General features: G+C 44.8%; 1 protein-coding gene across 1 annotated transcript in view; it reads left to right on the plus strand.

Annotated features, from left to right (window-relative positions):
• The window catches only part of sif (guanine nucleotide exchange factor still life), an 86,398-nt gene that overhangs the window by 50,862 nt on the left and 11,987 nt on the right, over nucleotides 1-23,549 (plus strand). The window contains exons 15-19 of the mRNA XM_089591550.1: nucleotides 14,717-14,862; nucleotides 20,110-20,377; nucleotides 21,633-21,776; nucleotides 21,992-22,174; nucleotides 22,892-23,146. Of these exons, the coding sequence (XP_089447676.1) occupies nucleotides 14,717-14,862; nucleotides 20,110-20,377; nucleotides 21,633-21,776; nucleotides 21,992-22,174; nucleotides 22,892-23,146 (996 nt within the window). The remainder of the gene's footprint in view (nucleotides 1-14,716; nucleotides 14,863-20,109; nucleotides 20,378-21,632; nucleotides 21,777-21,991; nucleotides 22,175-22,891; nucleotides 23,147-23,549) is intronic.

The following is a 23,549-nucleotide window of genomic DNA, read 5'->3' on the forward strand; positions in this document are numbered from 1 at the left end:
GCACCGCCGTCGTAACTTCTTCGCGCTTGCGTTGAGGATGGGACGAGGAGCTTTCGCGTGCCCCAAAGGGACGCGTAAGCGGGTGCATTACTCTTTGGGCGGCTTTTTTGAGAGCAGATCTTCCTCCCTTCCCACGCGCGCACGTGTCTCCGTCTCTCACTTCGTACAGCTACTCCTGCTTTTATTCGGTGAAAGAGCAAAAGGGGGAGAGGGAGTCTCTTGGAGGTTTTTTCGTCTTTGCATGCTTGTTAACACAGCCACCGCGTCGTCGCGTCGAAACGCCTCCGTTTTCATACTCAGTTAGACAAGGTACCCATAGTCGTTTTTTCTCCCCCTTGTCTTCCTGACCCTCCGTTTTTCCGGGTGATCGCTGTGCGAGGATCGTAAGTAAACGTCAACTCGGTTGCGTTGCCCTTAGCTCTCGTGAGTAACAGCTTTGCATCTAAATATTAAATTGAAAATTGGCAATTTAAATTATTGTCATGTGTTTTGACGGATACATTAAATGTAGGGTAGGTGAATAATTGAGGAGGTACGTGATTGTAATTCCAAATGGAAATGCGCGGAATTTTTTTTTGTTTTCTTCCAATTTGCCGTTGCGTCGAAAAGTAAGCAATTGAATTCGTCGCGCAGATTGACTTGACTCGTATGTCGCGTGTGATAAAAAGGGGATGAGGAAAAGACGATGCGCGAAGTGAAAGGAGATGGAAGCGAAGGGACGAGTTGGGAAAAAAAGAGCATTGAAAAAAAAGGACAAAATAATCCGCTCACGTAGGTACACGCGTCACGTACGCCAGAAAGGAAACGCCAGATAAAAATCCTATTAACCTGCCGTCCGTCCGAGAAGCGGGGGTGTAGAAAGGCGCGACCTGCAATACGAGCTCTGCAATCGCTCGGTACTGACTGCGCTACAAACTGTACTTGAAAACGAAAATGAAATATAAATAACAAGTAGGCAAGTCCAAGAGGTGTCGAATGAATGGAAATCTTCGTGTCTGCGTCATGTCGCACAGTGGGATGTATGTGGGTCGCAAACATGCAAAAAGGATCCTACAATGTCTTTACTGCAACTCGTTCGTTTTCAAGAGTGTGCTTAATAGAAGAGGAAAAAAATAAAGATTTTCCTTTAATTTTTTAAAATAAAATTAAACAGTAAAATGAATTCAACGACTTATGCTTATAAAAAACTAAAAAAAAAAAAAAAAATTTGTATAAAAGCTATTTCAGTGCGCTTCTCTCTTACTAATTAATATAATTGGCTCAAGCTTCAACAAAGTAGTTATCTTACAAAGTTACATTAATGGTTCTGTTTGAAACAACATCTGCCTTACATCTTTAAAAATATACTGAGCTCAAGCTCAAATATTTTTAGTCACTAGAATCCTTAAAAATCATCGAACGATAAAAATAATTTTTTTTGTATTTAACCTGTGAATGGGCATTTTTTTTTTTTTTTCTTAACTTCCGTAATGTAGAAGTCAATGGTGTAAGAAAAATTTTCTCCCAAAATTTCAATGTAATGTTAAATAATTATTTTGAAAACTATAATCACAGACTTGTCTGTCTGGCAATCTTAGTTACATCTTCATAAAAAAAAAAAAAAAAGTAAATATTGGAAAAAAAGGGAGCGAAAGCGAACGAGAGACATAAGAGAGGATAACAAAATGGATTGCAGTCGTTTCGCGGGGAAACCCCCCGCAGCCCAGTCCATCCAGGTATACTTGTGTAGGTTCACAGTGAGCATATACCCATACTGACGTATGACTACCGCTGAACCACAAACACACGTGTACATAAATGCGTATACGTTATAGCATGACATCTATATACGTATATCCCTGTATGTACGCGAGGTATAGGTACTTACAGCGATCGAGGGAAAGGGTCACATGTGGAAGGCAAGAGGATAAAAGTTGGTACACGATAGATGACACGTAACGAACGTCGATAACCCAGTAACCCGGTGCACGCCAAAGGATTTGTCCCCCCCCCACCCCCTACTTCTCGTCCTCCCATTCGCTACCATTTCCCGCGTCTATCGAGCCTATACAACCTTTACCATCGTGTAGGTATAGGTGTATACATATACCTGCAGCTTCTCCCGTACCAAGCCACACACGGATTAGAATTCGCGAAAGGGGAAAATCAAGCGAAAGGGAGCAAGAGGACACTTTTGCCCGATGCACCCGCACGCGTGTTCGGGACCCGGGATGATAAATCCATGAATAGCTCGCTCCTGCCGCTCGAGGACATATTTTACGTGTGAGTGTGGGTGTGGATTGGGCCGAGGGAGAGAGAAATGTGTGTGTATATATATTTATATATGTACACGGCAGACATCTGCGTATGTGTTTGTGAATGGAAGGGGGGGAGGGAGGTGTGAATGTGCGAAAGAGAGTGAGAGGGAGCGAGGAAGACGACGAGGGATCAAGTTATCATCGCAGCCGGGGAGGATAATACACGTGTACCTATTTGGTGTCGCGTGCGCGAATACTCGTGTAATACGTATGATGTACGGGCACATACGAGTGCGCGCGCTATCCTCGTCCATACCGGGATACAAGAGCGTAATAACAGATGAAAATGGAAATATGCACGTGCATGGCTACGCGTGTACATCTGTATATGTAACCCACGCGGGTGTGTATAAACACGAGATGTGAATTAATTGAAGAGGTGAAAAGGGAGGGGGAGGAGAGAGAGAGAGGTCTCGACAAAATAATGCCGCGCGAGAGCTTGAAATGTACTTCCCTGCCCGTCGCTCGAGCGAGCGCCCTGGATTTATGCGACGTTTAGCGCGCCAGCTTGGGAAGAAGGGCCAAAGTGGGGATTCTTTTTTTTTTTTTTTTTTTTTTTTTTTTTTTTTTTTTTTTTTCTTTCTTTTGGTTTTCAGGTTGGTGGAGTTTGGAAGCGCGAATGCGAGTGTTGGTTTTTCGTTAGAGGTGCTCGGTCGCGTGAGTCGAGAACTTTTTCGTGCGACGAGCGCGTCACTGGGAGGACGAAAGGTATAGGGCGCCGTGTTTGCCGTTCAGGTGCGTGATTCGCCGGCGAGCCCGAGGATTTTCGAGGCGCGTGCCAGAGAAGAGGAATAAAATCGATGCACACGGGGATACACGAAATGTAAAAACCCACCGGTTTGCTGGGCTTCGTCGGTGATTTTTACATTGCACGTATATATTCATATATACTCCCGGCCGCATTGTTCCGGGCGTGAAAAATAGAGGGTGGAGCCGAGAAGGGCACGTGAAACGTCCGCGTCTGTAGGTACGATACCCCGCCTCCGGGGAAATTCAGGAAAATCCGTCGGTTCCCTCCGATATCGATAAAACTCGCGGGTGGGGGGGGGGGCTGACTGCATCTTGACTCGTTCTACTTAATGCGTGGCGTTGCATTTTATGTCGGGGCTTAATTAATTTTTTTGCCCCCTAGGCTTTGGAATCGCTACGATGATTCTACACACCCCCCGAGTATAATCTCGTAAGCAAGACAAATAGAAAATCCCGAAGAAGGAAGAGGAGGAATGAATAGAGACGGGAGGATAGCTACGCAAAAATAGAGGATGTGGAAGCCACGGGGTACAGAAGAAGGCTGGAAAAAAAAAAGTTTAGTTTGTAATTGGGGGAAAAGGATCAAGAGAGAGAAATATGAGAAAAGACAGACGAGGGGCGGGGGAAAAATTGCGACGCTGGTGCGCGAAGCAGAAACGAGATTGATGAAGCAAGAGAGACGGGACACACTGCGCCATCGGAATTTAATTACGCGACGAGAGAGAGGGAGGGAGGGAGGCAGAGTTTGTCTATTTACAAGGTTTCAACATGCGGAATTGCGGGGGCAATCGGATGAGCGAAGGGAGTCGATTAAAGCTGCAAGGGGTGGTGTTGTGCTTGCCACTGTGTACACGTACCTACACCGCAGCCCCTCGTGGTTTCTTGACTCGCGTGTTTACATGGATGCAGATGGTAGAAAATCAGCGCATTCGAAGTCTTAGTCGTGCCGTTGCATAATCATTCGGATTAATTTACACGCTGGCTATTGCATCATACCTGTCGATTCGAGGGATCGTATTGTGTCTTTTCCTCGATAATCCAAAAGAATATGCCCTGGAAACTTTTAGTCCCGACCCGAAACTTTTATACCTCGACTACGCCGCATTACCCAGCAGGACAAACGCACCAGAACAATCTTCCGTTGAATAGAGCAGCGTTTGAAAGCCGAAGGGGAAGGAAGGAAAAAAGAAAGAAAATCGGGGTTCAACGCACGAAATTTAAGAAACTCCGCGAAAGAAGGGGAAACAGCTATATTTCAAGCCGCGAGAATCGATAAGTTAGGCGGATGAGCGCGGAGGAGCGCCCCTCGCCGAGCAAATGTTTTCACCGACGTTATCAGATTTCCGTATCGGGAGCCGAGTGCTCATTGTGCACGTGTGTATATGCACGTCTCGATGGCTTGACAATGGTCTGGCGGATCGTCGGCGAGGAGAGGAAGGGGAGAAAGGGGCGAGGTTAGACAAAGCTAGAAAAAGTCGGAGCGAGGGAGGGGAGAAAGGCTTTTACGACGCGAGTTGGATGAATACACCCATACAAGCTGGTGTTGTAAAACGCTGGCTAGTTGGCACGGTATGCGCGTAAAGATTTACATTTTCGAGTGCGTTTGTTGGGGTGGAATTTCCGTCTTGGGAATGTCCAACGTGTCAGACGTGGTTGACACTTTCGTCAATGGGCATAGGAAGAAGAAAAAAGCCGAGAACAATGACACGCGAGACGATTAGTTTCGTATCGGTTGTAGAGTATTTCAATTTCCGCGAGCGCTCCCCGGCGACCGTGCATTTTTATGTTCACTCTGGCTCTTCGATACCCACCACTCGATCGAAGCCAATGTCCCCGCACGTGAAATACGTAGTATCCCTTTGGGCCTCAAATCTCTTTTTCTGGAAAAAAAAGAGATATCTTTTCAAATCTCTAAAAAATCCCCTCGACAGATGAAGAAAGGAGGGATGCCACGGCCGAGCTTTTTGTTGCCGAGCAAAGAGTCGCAAAATCGTGGAACGCATTATATGAGTCTCGCGTTGCATCCGCCGAAGCGACGGGAAAAAGGGAGGGGAAAACAGAGACGCTAAAACTCCACTCTCCCTCTTCTCCACCGCTATACGCTGTATCGCAACAGCAGCGAGCGAAAAAGAGGGTTCTGGCAAAAAAAAAAAAAAAGAAAAAAGAAAAAGTAGCTCATGCGAATGCAGCCTCACACGTGCAGCATAGAGTCAACAGAACGAAACAGTCGTCTACGTGCTCGCGTGCGAATTGTTACCCAACAACTGCCGCGTCTCTAGCGCGTGTGCGAGAGTACAAAGCCCTCCGGCGAGAGACAGCACAGCCCCTATCGGAGGGAAGATACCCACGGCCCGGATATGATGGGACACGGTGGCATCGACATGTAGGTATTACCGTGCACAACAGTGTAACGCCACCAACAGGTGCGAATATACGAAATACGGTTGTAGGTGTACGGAGGGACTACTCTCGAGTCGCGTGGGGGGTAAAAGAAATTCTTTTCTTAAGCTTCTTTTCTTTCGATCCTCCTCCTCCTCCTCCTCCTCGATCTTTGAAGAGCAGGACCGAGAGCGCGGCGCAAAGTCCATTGTTCGTCGGGGTGCGATTAAACCGAGTCAAGCCGTGTGTATACACACACTGGGCCTCTTTTCGGCTGCTTCCGTATGTGATGCTCCCTGCCGAGCTTGCTTTTCTCGATCCGTCCTCTCTTTGACTACAGCTCGGGTGGGTGTTTGTTTTGGATCTGTTTGGGTGGGCGATAACATTAGTTTTGGTCCTTGGCGCGACTGCGACATCGCTCTCGGGTGGAGGCAAGATTGCTCCCGTGTACCTACTTTTGGATAAACTCTTTTCCTATCCGGTGAAATAAATTTCGTCCCGAGTGATTTGCCACGAACGCCTGCCAGTACCTATTTCCCAATGCTTGTCTATTTTTATTTTACATTGATTACGTAGGGACGAGGGGCGAGGGTGAAAGGACGAAAATTTATCGCCTCTCTTGATAAATTGCGGATGGGTGAGTTTCGGTCAATGGTATGGTTATTTGGAGGAACGATGTTATGGGCATTCAGTGAAATAGTTGTGTGGTGCGTATTTTTTTGTTCCCTCCTATACGTGTTGCTTGTTCAATGCGTATCGATGAGAAAAAGGAGATTCTTTTCACAAAATACTCTCGAGCGATAATCTTGCGAATAAAACAGCTGGTTTTATAGTTAAAAAAACTCAGTTTCAATTAAATTTAACGGATGATCAAATTTGACGTACTCTCGCGTCGGAAAGTTCCTCAAGATTGACGAATAGGCGTACATATGTACCAACTTGATAGTATTCGGGAACTCGAGAAAAGAATTACACAATATAAAGTTTCACTCCAATGCGAGGTTCGACGGTGTTGCTTTTTTCGTACGAGAAATCAAAAAGAGCGTGGAATCCTTTGAGTTGCACTTTTGAGAATTGGACATCAGGGGTGTACCAACTTTATGAACTTGTACAAGATTTTGCTGTGTTGTTGAGGATACTGTTTTCGAAAAATCCCGACCAAAATAGATCTCAAGTTTGCAATCTCGGTAACAGCATGTGTAAGCAAACGAAAAATGTATTGTGTGTATCGCCGCTTTTTGTTTTCGAAAAGCCGAAAAACATTCAGATCGAGTGACTCCAGTGTGCACGGGCTTGACCCATTCGGAAAAAAAATCAAGAACAATACATCCCGCGGGTGTATCGCGGGCCAAATCCGCGAGAAGAAAAAAAACGAGCTCAAAAGCTTGTGAATATACAGAGGAGCCCCGCTCCCCCCCCCCAAAAAGGGGGACAGAGACAAAACGATTTAGAGAACGAGCTGTCATAAAAACGTGCGAAAAATTACGTTCGCCTGGCGTGTGCTCCTGAAGCGAAGAGAAAGGTTCGAATGAAATACGAGGGCAACGGCCCGTACCTTTTCTTTCGCTGCCGTAAAATAAGGCTTTCATACAGTGTCCGTGAATTGCAACCGTAAGGCTATATATATATGGCTGACGGTAAAAATGACAAGCAGACAACATCTTTCCTTTCTGGAAGATCCGCGTGTATCAGACATCGTTCTTCTTCCTCTCCTATATTTTTTTTTTTTTTTTTTTTTTTAAATCTCCGTATCGTTGTTAGCCACTTATTGCCACCCTCCGATTGTCTCACGCGCTCCCTTCACCTGCCAATCGCACCCTCGTATCTCGCACTCGTACACACAACTCTTCGTTGGTTTTAAAATCTGATTTTTTACTCTATTCCAGCAAAACCCTCCGTACATTTTTTTTAAAAACATTCAACGCGTTCCTGTTCTCCTTTGGATTTTCCGTTCTCGCAATTCCCCCTCTGGCGTGACATCGCAGCCCATTCTGAATATTAATTCTAGCTCACAGCCCTTATCGCCTCCCCCTTTTAAAAAAAATTTCGCTGAAACAAGAAAAATGGAACCACGGAAAATTTGAGGAATTTCAACTTTTGCGATTTAAAAATACCACGCAAAAGACAATTGGAAAAAGTTAGTGAATCTTTCCGGCTGTCGTTACTGTCCCTCTGTGCAACGTATCTGCCTTAACTGTGCAACACTTGGTATGTTGCTGCAGCCGTACTTTTCACGTGAAATGTAACATAGCTCCCAATCAATACTGAAATCACGGCTGTTAAGTATTGGGAAAATTATAAAACAGGCACGTATACCATATCCCATCGATATTTTACCTCTGAGCGACAAAATACTAATACGTATCTGTAACCAGTTTAATCCCAAAAGTATAAAAGTAAAGAAATAACAAACATCACGTCGAATAAACAAGTCACGGAGCACCACACGCAAGCAAGCAGGAAGATGAAAAAAAAAAAAAAAAAAAACTCTGAATCCGAGTGAAAAAAAAGGTTTCATGCATTCGCTCGAGGCGCTGCTGCCACATTCGCCCCTCCTTTTCACCCTCGGTTTATTCTCTTCCGACTCGCCATACCGCGTGGTGTATGGACCCCATGCGACTTTTCTCTCTCTCTCTCTCCAACTTCCTTCTGCCCCTTTGCTCTGCAGCCCCTCGTTCGTACCCTTTCCCTCCCTCTTATTCTCATTCATACCCTCCACTCGTCCACAATCCCCACCAAGGGACTCACGTGTGCGTCTACATACTGCCAACTCTCTCTCTCTCTCTCGGTGCCTTTCTGTCCCTTTTTGTCCTGCCCCTCCATTCACGCGCCAACTTTCTCCGTTCGTCGACTCCGTGCTTCCTCTTTCTCTATCCCGTTTCTTTTGTGTTTACGCTTTTTCGCTACCCCCTCCCTCCCTCAGTCGCTCTCGGTGCACTTACGGACGCTTCCATCTCTTCCTCTCGCCTTAATTTCGTCGAGACTTTATCCGACCGCTTCGCTTAAAAGCGCGTGACGCGCCGTACTCGTATCCTTGATTTCTACGATTCAAATGAGGAATCCATCTCGTGAGGTTATACAATAGGGTATTTTTTGGCGGTTGGATGGCAAAATTAAAAAAAAAAAAGTAGCGAGATCCGCAATCATACACCACAATTCATCTGCTTTCTCGAATGTGTAAAGTCACATTTGCGTGGTCTAGCGCTCACTGGGCTAGCAGGGCGAGAGTATAAATTCATAAATTCATCTCTCACACCGAAGCAGCTGCGTATACAAACAAGCCCGTGCCGCGATAGAGACGTACGCGTACATCTCTACCACAATTTACCTACTCTCGGGCGTACATTGTACAGGTATCGTGCAGTCAGCCTCCTTACATATATCCGCACTTCAACCCTTTCCACCCGGATCCTTCCCCTCCCCCCTCCGCCCCTCGTCGCCCGTCCATCTCTGTTATTCTCATCGCTCCATCACTCGAACCCTTCGTCCCTCCTCCCCCCCCCTCCCAACTAACCCCCGCACGTACATGCAGTCGGTGTATACATAGGTATAGCCTATACATTCGTTACATGTACAACAGTAGCGGCAGCATCGCGCAATTTGCTATCTCTCCATTCTTCTCACGCTCTCGCGGCAACCCGTCCGCCTCGCGCTTCCTCGTCCGGGCTCCCCACCCCTGCGACAGCCCGAGCGGCGGAGAGGGTGGAGGCTGGGTATTGATTCCCCGTGTGCGCTCGCGAGGAGCCGCGCGAGAGCTGGCGCAGCAGCAGCCTTGTTTCCTCGCTGCTCTCGGGCTAACGCCAGTCGGGGGCAGTCGGAGCTGCCGAGCACCCGCGCCGTACCCTCCCTTTTCCTTGACTCGTGCTCGCCAACTCGCATAGTTCGGCCTCTCGAACGATTATACGTGCGCGTGTAACGTCATCGGTGACGGCTCGACCATGGTCTGACTGCTCGTTGATTCGCACCACTTGAAAAAGAGAGTTCGCGGGAATGGCGGCTTATAGGTGACGTCGACACCAGCAGCAGGACGAGTCGTGGAAAAAGTATTCAGTGCCATATCGCGCATCAATCGGCCGATAGCTGGGGAGGTAGCTTTCCAGTTCGGAGGCTCTCTGGCGCTCTTTTTCTCGGCCGCTGCGGCCCCTGTTCGCAACAACACCCCAGGCGACGAGACCTATTTTCGAGACCTCGGCCCTGCGCCCTCTCCTCCTCTCCCCTATATTTACTTTCTCTCTTGCAGTTTTTTTTCTACAGTTTTTCCTTATTTTTTTTTCTCTCCTTCCAACTCTCTGATTACGTAAAAAAAACGTGTGTGGTGCGCATCCACTCTCGCAGCCGGGAGAAGAGCACGTGATCGGGCGCGCGAGAACTAGATTCCCTTGGCGCGTGGAAAAGAAGGAGAAGAAAGTGTAGTAGTGCATTGTGAACCACCACTGCAACTACTGCTGCTGTTGTGGTTATATTTTATCGATGACAGTGGGTGCGTTATTGCAACGATTGACCCCGTCTATTTGGCGATTTTAGAGGTACGACGAGACAGTTTGGTACCACGAAGAGGAGGAGGAGGAGGAGGAGAAAAGTGCATAAAGCTGAGATCCCGACGACGAGGACGAGCCGTAGTAGAGCACAAGGTGTAGGAGGAAGATGCGCGCGCTTTGGTTCGAGCTGATGGCACTGGCGTCATGCACGCTGGCCTCGCTGATGTTGCCTCGGCGAGGCTACTCGTCTACTGCTGCTTCGATCATCCCGTGACCTTGTCTGCATACGTGCACGCGCGGCTATTACATCCACAATAATGTTACTCCTACTGTTATTCCGCGAGTGAGTTGCTGCTGATCGCGGTCTGACCGAACATTGACTCGTACTACTTGTTTCGGAAAGCCAATGGCTTTATAATGCATGCTCACAAATGAGTGCACACGTACAAGTAGGGCTACCAACATTTTGCCCGTGCAAGTCGCTGACAACAATTATTTTTGCCTCTTTTCCATCGGTCTGACCAAACATTGACTCTTACTACTTGATTTCAAAGAGTCGATGGCTTTCTAATGCACGTGCATAAATGAGTGCACACGTACACGCAGGGCTACTACCATTTTGCCCGTGCAAGTCGCGGACAACAATTGTTGTTGCCTCTTTTCCATCGGTCTGACCAAGCATTGGCTCGTACTACTTGATTTTGAAAATCCGTGTCTAGCTGCGGTTTACTCGCAGCCAGGACGAATCCAGCGGTGTCGGGATGTCGAGGGTTCCACGACGTAGATGACGACGGCGACGACAACGACGAAGACGAGGATGGATACTGTGTGTATCGCCTGTGACTGTGCCCCGTTTTGCCTTGGAATTATAGTCGATCCACCGCAGTGATCTTCACGTACAAGTTTTACCTTCTAATGGAAAAATAAATAAATAAATAAATAAATATATATATATTTATTCAAATATATCTCTATACATACACGGTTTTACGGATAAGCTCAAGGAATTTCAAAAGCAAAAGCACGGAAGTAGGAACGATAACAATAACGAGGGAAGAAAGCTATAATGGGAAAGAGGAGACAAAACGCAACTGTAAACGGAGTCTAAAATTGTCTACGCTTAAGTATAAGTATATAATATAATTTATGTGTACGTGTGTGTGTTTGTACGTAAGATTGGTCCGTCGGACTGTGTAAACATCGACCTGAAAAAATAACCTCGATCATCCCCCTCCGCGCACTTCAAGCCAGTACACTCACAATTGATCCAAGCGGTACGTACACACGATACCAGCGGGCCACCCAGCTGCTGTTGACACGTGCTCTTTCGCGCACGCCGATAATCACCGAACCTCCCTGCTGCAGCGGGGTGATAAAAGACCCTCCCCCCCCCCTTGGGGGTGTTGGGTGTAATCAACGGAGCGGAGTTTGCCCGCAATTCACATAGGGCGCGTGCTGCCGTTTGAGCGGATTTGTGAATATCATATACCGTGCCCATAGTGGGCAGGTAGCAGTGAAAGTGCGTGTACGTGCGTGCGCCAGTGAGATGATATTTTGTTGACCGGTTTTGTGTGTTTTTCCAAGTGCACCGGAAGAGGACGAGGTGAGAGGAGTTACACGTGAACAGGGTTGGACGAGGGCGAGAGCCACTGCTGTTGTTCAACGCAATAGGGAATAAGATACATTAGACAATAACAAGAGCAGAGGATGCGCGTCGATCGACGCCGTAAGGCTGGAAGAAGAAGGACGCGAGGCCGGTGGAAGCAGCGGGGTGAGGAAGGGGGAAGGAGCCGCGCTCGTCTCTCGTAAAAATAGAAAGAGCTACGTATAAGGCCAGACTGCTCGGCGCACTATTATGGTAGATGCAGCCGGATGCTCGAGGTCGTCGTCGTCGTCGTCGTCGCAGCAGCAGCAGTTGGCAGTTGGGGGCAAGAGAAAGGGAAAGAAGCGACCGGAGCACAAGAGCTATCTCGACGTACTGAGCCCGTCCGTGAGTTACGAGGACCTGGGGACGCTGCACCGGCGCAATTGTAAGAAATACTTTTGCCTGTGCAAGCGCCACGTCGTGAGCGTCATATGCGTCAACGAGGGAAGGAAGCTCTATTGGTTCAATAGCCGGAGCGTCGAGGAGAAGATCAGCCAGGGCCTCGGCGAGGGTTACTACAACAAGCTCCTCAGGTGCGTCAATGGGGCCCTGAGCAGTTGGGTCCAGCGTTATATCGACGGCTTGGGCTTTGGCGAGGGCTTCAAGCGGGTCGCCACGGGTGACGATAACATGCTAAAGATCAACGGCAGCGCCAAGGGCAACATGAAGCTCCTCAAGGAGGGCTGCTACTGCCACTACCATCCCCACATTGCCGCGGACGTCTGCAACGCCGACTTCCTTCGGAGGGTTGTAAGTAGGCCGGCCGAGGGCGGCCTCCCGGCTACCGATCGTGACGGTGTTGATGATGATGATGATTTTGATGCGTTGACGCCTAGATGGATGGTATCGTGTCGCTTTTTTCGCTCTTCTTGACGCTGTTTTCTTCTTTTTTCTCCACCCCCCAACCCCCCTATCCCTACCCCCTTTTGCTGTTTTCATTGTATCCGCGTACACGAGTACGGTATTGCGACATCACTGGCACGTTGGTGTTTTTTTTTTTTGTCTTCTTCTTGTAACTACTATACTGCAACTCATGTGTCCGATGTGTCGTTTTCTCTATTTTTTTTTCTCCTTTGCGCTGTTTTTTCTTTCCATGCACGTGGAGCTCGAGGAACAACTATATATACGGCCTTTGCGAAACTGAAAGTGCCCTTTTCGGTGGAGAGAATTCGCGTCGCGTTTCCCCTTCCCCCCAACCCTTCCAGTGCAGTGGAAAGAGGGAATTTGTAATAAGCGCGCAACGCGTTCGCTTAATGAATTGGTGGATCCTGCTGTACCGTGGGACGTGAATTTACTCCTGTGCCCCGTTTTCTCCTAATTGATGTTACTGCGGGGCTTCTAAAATACGAGGTGCTGCTGATGTTTGGTGGGGAGCTTTTTTTTTTTTTTTTTTTTACCATACGCGTCGGGGTGATTAATCGTGTTTGCAGTCGAGTGCGAGGTGCTTTTTTCGAGCAAAAAATTTTAATCTCGAGGTCACTTGAAAATTACCTGCACGTGTACGAGCTTTTCTTTTTGGGGGGAGGAGGGGGGTAAAATTTTTCAAGTGAATGAAAATTTTTAACTTTTGCGTGAGGCTCGCTTACGAGGTGCTTTCTTTCACACCCTTGGATATTTAGACTTGGGCGTGGATAATTTAACAATTTTAAAGCATTAATCATCCTAAATTTTTTTTTTTTTTTAATTATATAATGTATTTCAACTTGAAGGAAAAAAAAAAAAAAAAAAACAGTCAAAGTGTTTGAATGACAAAAGCATTGAAATGTAATATATAAAATGTATACTGAAGCGGAAAATCATTAAAAAATCAGAGAATATGATAACGCGATGCTGGTGTGGCAGGGATGACGATGAAATCAGTTGACCCAATATCGACGTCCGATGGCGTAAATATATCCTGCAGCTTAAGTAAATTTCTATTACCGAGTCCTGCGAATTAGCAGCTCGACTTTTCTACTTTTTCCGTACAATTAATAATAGTACACTCGTGATTACGAGTACATGTGCAGTAACAATAATAATGTTGCGCTATTCGGTTGTCAGATAAATGTCACCGGACGGTGTGACGTTATTTCTCGTACTGCGGGCAACGACGATGAAAATTTTCGGTTCAACTGGTTCGTGCTTGTCCAACTTATTGTTATTTTGCCACGTCCAAGTTTATTTTGCTCGTTGTTTGGGTGAGAGTGCAGTTAATGAATGCTTGATTAGAAAATTGTGCCAACAATTATTGGTAAATAATAAAATTGGCCGTGTTTCCAATGCAAATACCTAAATACATTGTTTATTTATGTACATTTTAAATATGAATCAGTGAATGGCCATTGATTTATTAGTTAAATTTAGGTCGCTGCTGTATGAGACACATTTCAAGTGCTCTAATCTCGTATTTACTTTATTCGCTGGTCACTGACTTGTCAATCGGTGACCCAATTTTTACTAATTCAGTGGATGTATACGCATCGTTGTTGACTCGGGAAAAAACGCGATACCTCGATTTTTTTTTTAGGAAAAAAGCGACACCTCGATAATCCGGTTTTTGAAACTCTAAATTATTACCACTACTATTTTGTATAAAATGAAAAAAAAAAGTTATGGAGATAAAAATATGCCTTCAACTTTATTCTACTTCTCTTGTGAAAAAAGATTTCAAAGAGAAAAACTCAGAGTATCCAAAACGAGAATTTGTCAACCCATCATGGGATTTAGCGTTTTTTTCCCTAAATCGTTGACATACAAGGTGACTTGTGAATATCCTTGAATGAAATAAAAATGATCTTTGCAAGAGCAAGACTCTCTCACCTTGTACAAAATTGTACATATTTACCAAATTTACCCAATCACCCACTGTTTCAGTCTTTTAAATTTGTCAAATGTTTACCACGTACACGATACCTTACTGAGCACAACTTTATACCTAAAATAATATGTATTTCAATTGTCATTCGTCATCACTTAAAAAAAAAAAAAAAAAAAAAAAAGACATTCATCACTTCTTTTTTGCAATAATCAAATAATTTAACTTCAAGATAAGTTATATCTGTGTCAATCAATCGATAAATCTGTATATATACGTCAAATTGCGCGGAAAAAAAAAAAAAAAAAAAAAAAAAGCACGAAGAATCAAACGAAAATTCTGCTAACGAAAACCCGTTTTGCATCCTCAGATGTCGGACGACGACAGAATGTCATTGACCACGGCGGTGAGCGACGATGACGACGGCGAGAGCATGATGAACTCGCCCTACCGGGGCAAGCAAACTGGAACAGCCGCCGCGTCCTTCAACTGCACTGGTGCGGTGCGCAAAGCAGGGTAATTGTCTCTTGTATTATTAATAATGTATGCTATTGTACCCATGACCGCGCCAACCCCCACCCTCCCCTCCACTGCACCCCATGTATTTTCTATTCATAGCTACACGTAGGAACGATCGGCCCCAATAGACCCATGCACTCTTTATCCTTCCATTCTGCCCCGCCGAGCAATTGATTCGCGTTCAATGTTCTTTCCACCCCTTGCCCACCTTACACATACACACCGAAAGAGCAAACATTTGTTTCCCTTCGTCATCAACTTTCGCTCTGTACACAAACGCAAACTCTCGGACGCTCTACACTCCATATCCACTGACACGTATATATATATATACAAAATACCGATCGACGAACGAAACTGATCACACGAGAAGTCTCTGCAACACCGTCGATAACAATCAACTCGCGCCGCTATACATTTGCACACGTTCGCAGAAAATCGCTTCTCTTGAATATTAACGAGACTCGCACGCGCATATACACCCGGTGCGTTGAGATTAACCCAACGCCTCGTATAATACCGATAATTATACAGTGTGGAATCCTTGGGAATTGCAGTAGTTTGAATATGAAAAAAAAAAAACAAAAAAAAAAAAAAAAACAATCAGTGTACGCGGTTATACCCAGAATATTCTCATTACGTCCGCGCTTCTGTTCAGTATGGCCTTCATTTTGCCATTCGGGCGATCAAAATGGCCCTTTGGTGCAGCTGCTGGCTCGAAAAACTCGGTCAAGGATATTTTACCCTCCCTCGCAGGGCGGATGGGTCCACGCGGGTAACTTTATGCGCCGCGCGCGAGGAAAAACAGCGCAAAAAGGACCGTACACGGTTGGAGCCGTGCCAAAAGTTCGAAGCGCTAAATCGACGATTAAAACGCGTCCGAGCCGTCCGTGCGGAATCATCTTTGAAAATTCGAGTAGCGACGGTGGGTACGTGGCCGTTGTAAATAAAGCGGTGCAAAAGGGAGTAAAGAGAAAAAGGGGGGTTGGGCGCGGGATCGATGATAAATGCCGGATATCCTCGGGTGGAGCGATCTGTCGCGGGTGTATGTATAGGAAAACGATATTTCGCCGAGTAGCTGTGGCTTGCTCCCTTTTCTCCCTCACTCTGTACAGTTCGTTGTATACGTATCTGATTTGATGCTGCATATTTTTATGTTTTTTTTTTTTTTTTTTTTTTTTTTCTTCTTTTTTTCCGTACAACGCCGTCGACTGGAGAACAAATTGTCGGTGGGATGGTGTACCGAGAAATTCAGGGGTGTATTTTGGTGGCCCGTGATTATTTAAATATTTTAGCACAAAAGTAAAGCTGGCTATCTTTGTTCGGTGAAAGAAAAATCATATCCGGATGTTGTACCACGGACCGACGATAGTTCAGCGATTCAAGTGTTTCTTTAAAATTGTATAAAATTTGCATACAATTTTCCGGCCATTCTCTCGTGGGGTCGTTAAAAATGCAATGTATAATTTTTGCCGCTCCGTTGGACACGTTGCAGTTGAAAAATTGGGTGAATTTCAGAAAATTCTCCAACAAAGGGAAGCACCTTAAACACACACGTTCGATAGAACCATCTTAATCGCGACCGGCTTAAAAAAAAAAGAGCAGGATCTTGTCTTCCTTTTTTTTTTTTTTTTTATTATTATTAGTCTCAATATTGCCCAGCGACGTCTATTGTCGAGGAAATTTTTTTTTTTTTCCGTTCAACGACAGGGTATATTATTACTCCAAACTCGAGCAACAGACGGGGGACTAGGAAGATGCAATATAAGTCAGATAAAATATTGCGAGGGAGAGATAAATTTTTTTATGAAAGCTCCTTAATAATGACGCGCCTGTCGCATACATGGCATTTTAATAACTTTTTGATTAAATTGCAATGCAGGTAATACCTACAACAATGTAACTCGCGAGGTCGTACTATCCATAAGTTTGTTAATAAACATTCCAACGAGTTTTGTGCACAATACAAATAGGTACGGCTGAATCCTCCGACACGGCTTTGGTTTTTTAATTAATCATCCATCGTATCGTAAAACTCGTGGTTCCACGCGTGGGGGGTAAACATATGTATTGCACAATAGTTGTGCCGTGTAAGAGTGAAACGCCGCACCGCTGAACAAAGTTATACTTTTCGACGCCCGGAGAGCCCGTGACTTTACAACTGACCTGATTCGCGCGGCAGGGGGTGGAGGGAGGGGAGAAACAAAAATTAACGCTCTGGTGAGTCTTGTTTGCGCGAGACGTCACGGAGTGAAAACGAAACCTCTCTGAAACAAGCAAAAAAAAAAAAAAAAAAAAACTGCAATGATCTAGCGCGCGCTTGTGAAAAAACTTTGGAGTTGGACGACGCGAGATGCGCGGAAATTTTTTTAAACAGTGCTGGTGGAAGGAGGAAAAAAAAAAGTAAACGAGGGGTGTGAAAGGAAAAATAATTATTCGGGAGAAACAGAGGGTCCGCAGTGATATCGGCCGGTGTACAAGTCTAATCTCCCTGACCCATGTCTCGAGCAATTCCGAGGGGTGGAGTGTAATGACATATACATCTTTTTGTCTCACCCCTTTTAGGACGCCACGTGGATAGTGGAAAACGGACTTGATAAATTTTCACAAATAACGATACAGCAATGGTGTTTGTGCCATGCACTGCAGACATACGTGTACATGGAAGTCCGAGTGACATCAACACACTGCAGGAAACCGCGTTGGGAACAACGTTTACCACGTAAATGCAAACAAACCCCGGCGCGTGCTATTATTACACAGTACCGAATTGGTCGATAATCGATGCAATGAGTGAGGGAGATAAATGGGGGTAGAATTACGCATGGGCATATGAGCCTTGTTTTGAGTTTTCGATGTATGATTATTTTTTTTTTTTTTTTTTTTTTTTTAGTAAAATTTCTCCGTACGGTCTTCCCAATTGCCGTACTACAGTTTCAAGGGACCTTGCCTCCAAAGTTTGGGTACATTTGAATCCCCAACTGAAAGTGCCTCGTTTCATTTCTTCGAAACTATAGGCCCCCCGCGAGCTGAACCGATGGAAATGTACATGCATAACTCTTGAAAATCCTCTTTCCCGTGGCGAGAAGGTATACGTAAGTTGCGGTAAGCGAGTTGAGGGAGCAAGAGGCAGAAGCGGACTTGCAATTAAAATTCGCGTTACTAAAACTCCCGCGACCCGTGCAAGTTTCGCCGTTCCATTTTCCGGCCCGTGACCGTGTCCCCCTTGTGTTATATACACACACCCCCGACGGGCATACCGGAGGTCCAGTCGACCGCGCGCTAAACTGTTTTCAATCGATGTATACCTATACGGGCTGGAAACAGATCGTCTTTCGGATCGAGCAAACTTCCAAGATCCCCCGGACCGTGAGTTATGGAAAGTTTGCAAGCGATAGCTATGAAAAACTTGGGCGGGAGGGATGTGTCTCTCGCGATGCGGATTGTTTCCTTGTTCCATTATTTTGCGTTTGGATTGGTCGATATTGTGTACATTGTGGGGTAAGGTATGTAGGAAGGATTATAGCGGATTAACATCACGGCGTTTGAGTTTTTTTTTTTTTTTTTCTTTTTGTGGGTTTTCTGGGGTTTTTCGGGAATTTTAATATAATCCGAGTTAAAAAAAATCACCTCGATTTCGCGAAATTTAAAAAGTTCGAGGTCCTGTTACGACGTTCCACTTTTCCTCGACGATTACAGAGAACCTCGAGCAATTTATTGGACTGAAACTTTGCGCTTTTAAGTTTTCTCCTCGTTTAAAAGAAAAAAAAAAAAAAACAACCCACCTCCAATTAATTGCCACGGGACTACTCCTTAAATTATTTTTTACCATCTGTTTCTTTTTTTTTCTTTTCTTTTTTTTTATATTCAGATGGTTTATTTAAAGTTGATCAATTTTAAATGTTTAATTTGCGACCGCACTGCAATTTGTTAACGCGATGGATTTAAAGCAAACTCTTGAAGATTTGAGATGTTGATTTTAGCACACGGTTAAGATGGAGTAATTTTTACCCCCAGTGGTATAAATATAAAAGACAAATTTTAGTTCCATCTGAGAGTTGCAAATAAAATTATTCGAAATTCACGAAATGAAGTACGTAACGTAAAAGAATAGAGCTTTTACTGTTAAAAATTTTGGGCCCCTCAAAAGTTGTACTTATTACATTTATAACTAATAACAATTTAATTCGGATGTATAATTGAGATTCATAAAAAAAAAGCTTCCATTACATTCTGCGCCATGAAACTGAAAAATAATGTTTATTTTTTAAACATCGACAAAAAAAGCGAAAATACCGTTTTTATGTGAATCAAATTTAAATAAAGTAGAAAATAATCCTAAAATAACACTTGAATCTTTAATTTTATAAATCCCGCGTCAGACCCCTATTCACCAGAATTAAATTTTCAGCCGATCCAAAAAGCTTCCTCTACATATTAAACGAAAAACTAGTCCCCGCATCACTTACTTACTATTTTTTTTTTTTCTATCAAGCTACGCGAATCTCAAGGTCAGCTCGAAAACAACAACAGTATATAGGTACAGCCAAAAGGGTGCGCATGAATGAAAAAAAGACGGATACCTCGTAGAGGCAATGAAATGAAATTTTTCGAGGCTTCCCCTACCTCTCTACTTTCTAAAACTCGAGCATAATGACCACTCGTGTAACTTGTTGAAAAAAAAAAAAAGAACATGCACGAGAGATGATCCACTTTAGACTGAAGTTTCGAGAGCAGCGGATGTGTGTGTCTACCCTTGGATGGCCATAAAATAAATGACGACGACAAAGGGGCAAAAAAAAGATGTCCTTGTACACGCCGTACACACCTACAGAGACAAACTGCGCATAATCTTTTTGAAAGATGATAGGACACGATCATTCAACATCACCGCGCGCTCACGTGTCTCGCGATAAATTCACGACTTTCGTTACACACCCCGTAACAACAAGCGCATGACCCTTTTTTTTTTTTTTTCTTTTTCTTCTCCACCCCCAAACCAAAACTCTTCGCAAGCACGCGATTCTAAGGAGTAAAAAAAGTAGTTTGAGTAAATAAATAACAAAGTGGCCGTTGGTCGGGAAATCGATGAGCATTGTGAAGGTACCGACCAAAGTGCACATGGTAAATCGGCGAGAGTTTGTGCACTGAATATTCGTACACCTACCCCTAAGGCTACAGGACACGCGTTGGGCTTACTTTTGATCTTTGAAAAAAAAAAAAAAAAAAAAATACCTGTTTAAGATTCCTGAGCGTGAAGAAGTGGCTGTTGCGCAAAAAGCACCAGATCGAGTTGGCGCGCAAGCGCGGCTGGAAGGGCTACTGGGTATGCCTGAAGGGCACGACGTTGCTGTTCTACCCATGCGACTCGCAGGAGAGGCGAGCCGTCGAGACGGCCCCCAAGCACCTCATCATCGTCGACGGGGCGATCATGCAGCCGATACCCGAGCACCCCAAGCGGGACTACATATTCTGCCTGAGCACCGCCTTCGGCGATGCCTATCTCTTTCAAGTGAGACACCTTCTGCTCCTTCTATATCAATGATTTACATATATGTATATACACATCTGCCCATAGTCCGTAAGGGGTGAAAACGCTCTTTTTCTCTTTTTCCCTTCCTTCGCGTTACATTTATACCCGTGAAGTGATGGTGACGATAAGGTAAACCTTTTTCTTTTTTTTTCCTTAAGTTGTTACATGGAGAATCGAGCTGTTCGTCCGGCATTACGATAGGATTTTAAATGAACTCGCGCGCGTTGGATCGTGTGTACATGTATGGAAAGAAAAAGAGCTATCTCAATTTTTTTCTTTTTTTTTTCATTTACATAATGGTGCTGTTTTATTTGAGAGCTGGATGAATTTAAGTGAAGGCATTGTCACGTAGATTTTTAAATAAAAAATAAAAAATCTTTAGAAACAGAGTCTGATAATGCTCATCCAATGGCGAGCATAAACAAAAAAAAAACAAAAAAAAATTCTCTAAAACAACCCCTTTCTGCATCAAAAATTGAGATATCTCTTTCTCATCCTCTCCCCTGCAGGTGTTGATGTAAAAAAAAAAATTTGCTTCTTTGTCTCTTTCTCCAAATCCTTTCTCGCTCCTTCCGGTTAATAACTAATGAGGTAAACGCTGCAGTGTGGCTCGTTAATAATTTTACGAACCAGTTTCGGGACGAGTGCCCGATGTATAAACAATCTGCCCGCTCAATCATTCACCTTTACTCGCATTGAATGAATATTTTGTAAATTCAACGTGAAAAAAAGAAAAAAGAAACAAATAAACAAACAATTTACGTTCCATTCGGTCCTTCTTGAAGCTCGGGTTGAATGTTTTTTCACCGCAACCCAGATAAACGATGAAAATCCTATTTTTAAACCCTCGAGTTTACATTTCTCCGTTTGGCCGTGTTATAGTTCCTCCAGAGGGAGGAAAAAAAAAAAAAAAAGTAGAATTCAATGCAGAATTGGTGAGAGTGCACGGGGTTGGGGGGTGTCGAATAATCAACGCGCGCATCTCAATCAATGACCGTGTCCTCTCGCTCTCGTCATTAGCAAACCCCTGAGATCGGCAACGGTCGACGGACGCGTTGTTTTATTCATACACAGGTGCACACAAAAATCGCAAAAAAAATCGCGTACGGTGTTTCCACGAAATTTTGCACAAAAGAGAGAAAGAGAGAGAGAGAGAGAAATCAGCCAGCAGCAGAGATGAGGAAAAAGGGAGGAGGGACCGGACGAGTACTGAATTTAAATTCTGTTTGTCAAGGCTCCGTGTCAAGTGGAGCTGGAGAACTGGGTGAACAGCATACATTCGGCGTGCGCGGCGGCGTTTGCGCGCCACCGCGGCAAGACCGGCACCCTACACCTACTCCAGGAGGAGATCTTCCGATTGGACAAGGCCATCGAGTCGGTTAGTCGAATTATACATGCAAATTGTATTTATTTTATTTTATTTTTTTATACCTGTACCACATTCTCTCCTCATTTTCGAGTGAGAGTATATTTATTCTTAGAGGATGTTGATGTATGTAGCTTTGTTCGTTGGCGCTTTTATTAGTATATACAACGTCGAACGCGAGTAAAAAATCGGCTTAAAGAGCGCGAATGGTAATTGATATTCCGTAGGACTCGAAAATGAGGCACATGGCGGACCTGCAGCAATCCGTGGTATCTGACATCGATGGAAAGCAGCAGATAAACAATCAAATCATCCAGTACGAGGAGAACCTCGAGAGGCTGCAGTGCGAGCAGTTTCGTCTCAGGTGCTACATGGCGAGCTTGCAGAGCGGCGAGCTGCCAAATCCAAAGGTACATTTTCAACCCAACGTATAAAAATACCATCAACATCGGGAGACGGTTTTTATTTTATCGATTTGTCTCCCTTCCTACCCCCTACATCCCCCTTTTTTTTTCGCGTCGAATCCACCTGCACGAGAGATATGTTGGTAGGAAATTTCAAGAGAAGCGAATAAATCGACTAAACATATAATACATATATATACATGTATACAATAAAAACGCTCTCTGTTACTCAATGAATAATTATTCGGGTGGTTGAACCTTGCGTATACAATATGTAACTCTTCATTTTATCGACCTTTGGAATAGTAGGTACTTGGATTCAGTGGTTATTGTGCACAATTGCAATCACGCATCATCACTATACTTATAGCAAGATGAAAAAAAAGGGTAGCCAATATTGTTTCCGCCAGCATTGCTCCTAGCGCGGCTCATCGATCAGATAACATATGTCGTGCATGTATTATTCAAAACTATTCGCGTGATCAACAGGTATGAGCGTGTGTACGCTCGCGTGTGCGGTCCGTAATGCACCCGTGGTGTAAGCTCGTTGTTGATGCAAAAGCAGGCGCGCTTGGTTGTTGGGTGTACCCACGCCCCTTTGTACTCGGAGATGATGGGATCGCAAAGCAGAATTTTCACCAACGGATTATGAAAAAAAAAAAAAAAAAAAAAAAAAAGAAAAGTCATAATGGGTACCTATATGTATGTGTTTGTCACCCACAGAGCCTCCTGACGCACGTATCGCGAGCAACGAAGCAAACCTTGTACAAACTGGGGGTGTTCACGGTGTCGTCGTTCCACGCGTTCATCTGCGCCCGCAGTCCATCCCTGCTGAACAACTTGCTGGCGGGCCGCGGAGCCACGAAGCGCCGGCCGCTCCTCCTGTCGCGCTCCAACAGCGGCTCCAGCCGGCGCTCCCTCCAGATGTCAAACAGGGACGACGAGAAAAGCATCAAAGTCACCGTACCTGAGAACCAGGTGGGCATTTTTTTGTCTCGTTCCTCCCATTGCCGAGCTCTCGTCCCAACTCATCCGTACACATGTGTGTGTATACCTATACACGAGCTCGGAAATCAGACGTATATTATGGAATACTCGGGAGACGTCTATGAATGCCAGATGTAATTGGCACAAAGTTGCATGGTACACCTACAACATGACATGCAGGTCACGGTTCAAAGTTCGTTTCGTCCCCAAATGCCCAGAACTTTGAGTATACAGGCCAAACTTTGGTGAACACATATGGTACATTACAAGAATTCTTGCTGAGCAAGTGTTGATTTTTCGATTTGTTTCGATAAAAAAGTTGGTTGATACGAAAAGTCGTCCAAATGGCACACAGTGTGTACGGATGAGTGGCACCGTGCTTTTAAAAATCGGT

This window comes from Copidosoma floridanum, unplaced genomic scaffold, assembly GCF_036245765.1.
Source record: "Copidosoma floridanum isolate Cflo_tuat_1 unplaced genomic scaffold, Cflo_Japanese_pri ptg000013l, whole genome shotgun sequence".
Taxonomy (NCBI): domain Eukaryota; kingdom Metazoa; phylum Arthropoda; class Insecta; order Hymenoptera; family Encyrtidae; genus Copidosoma; species Copidosoma floridanum.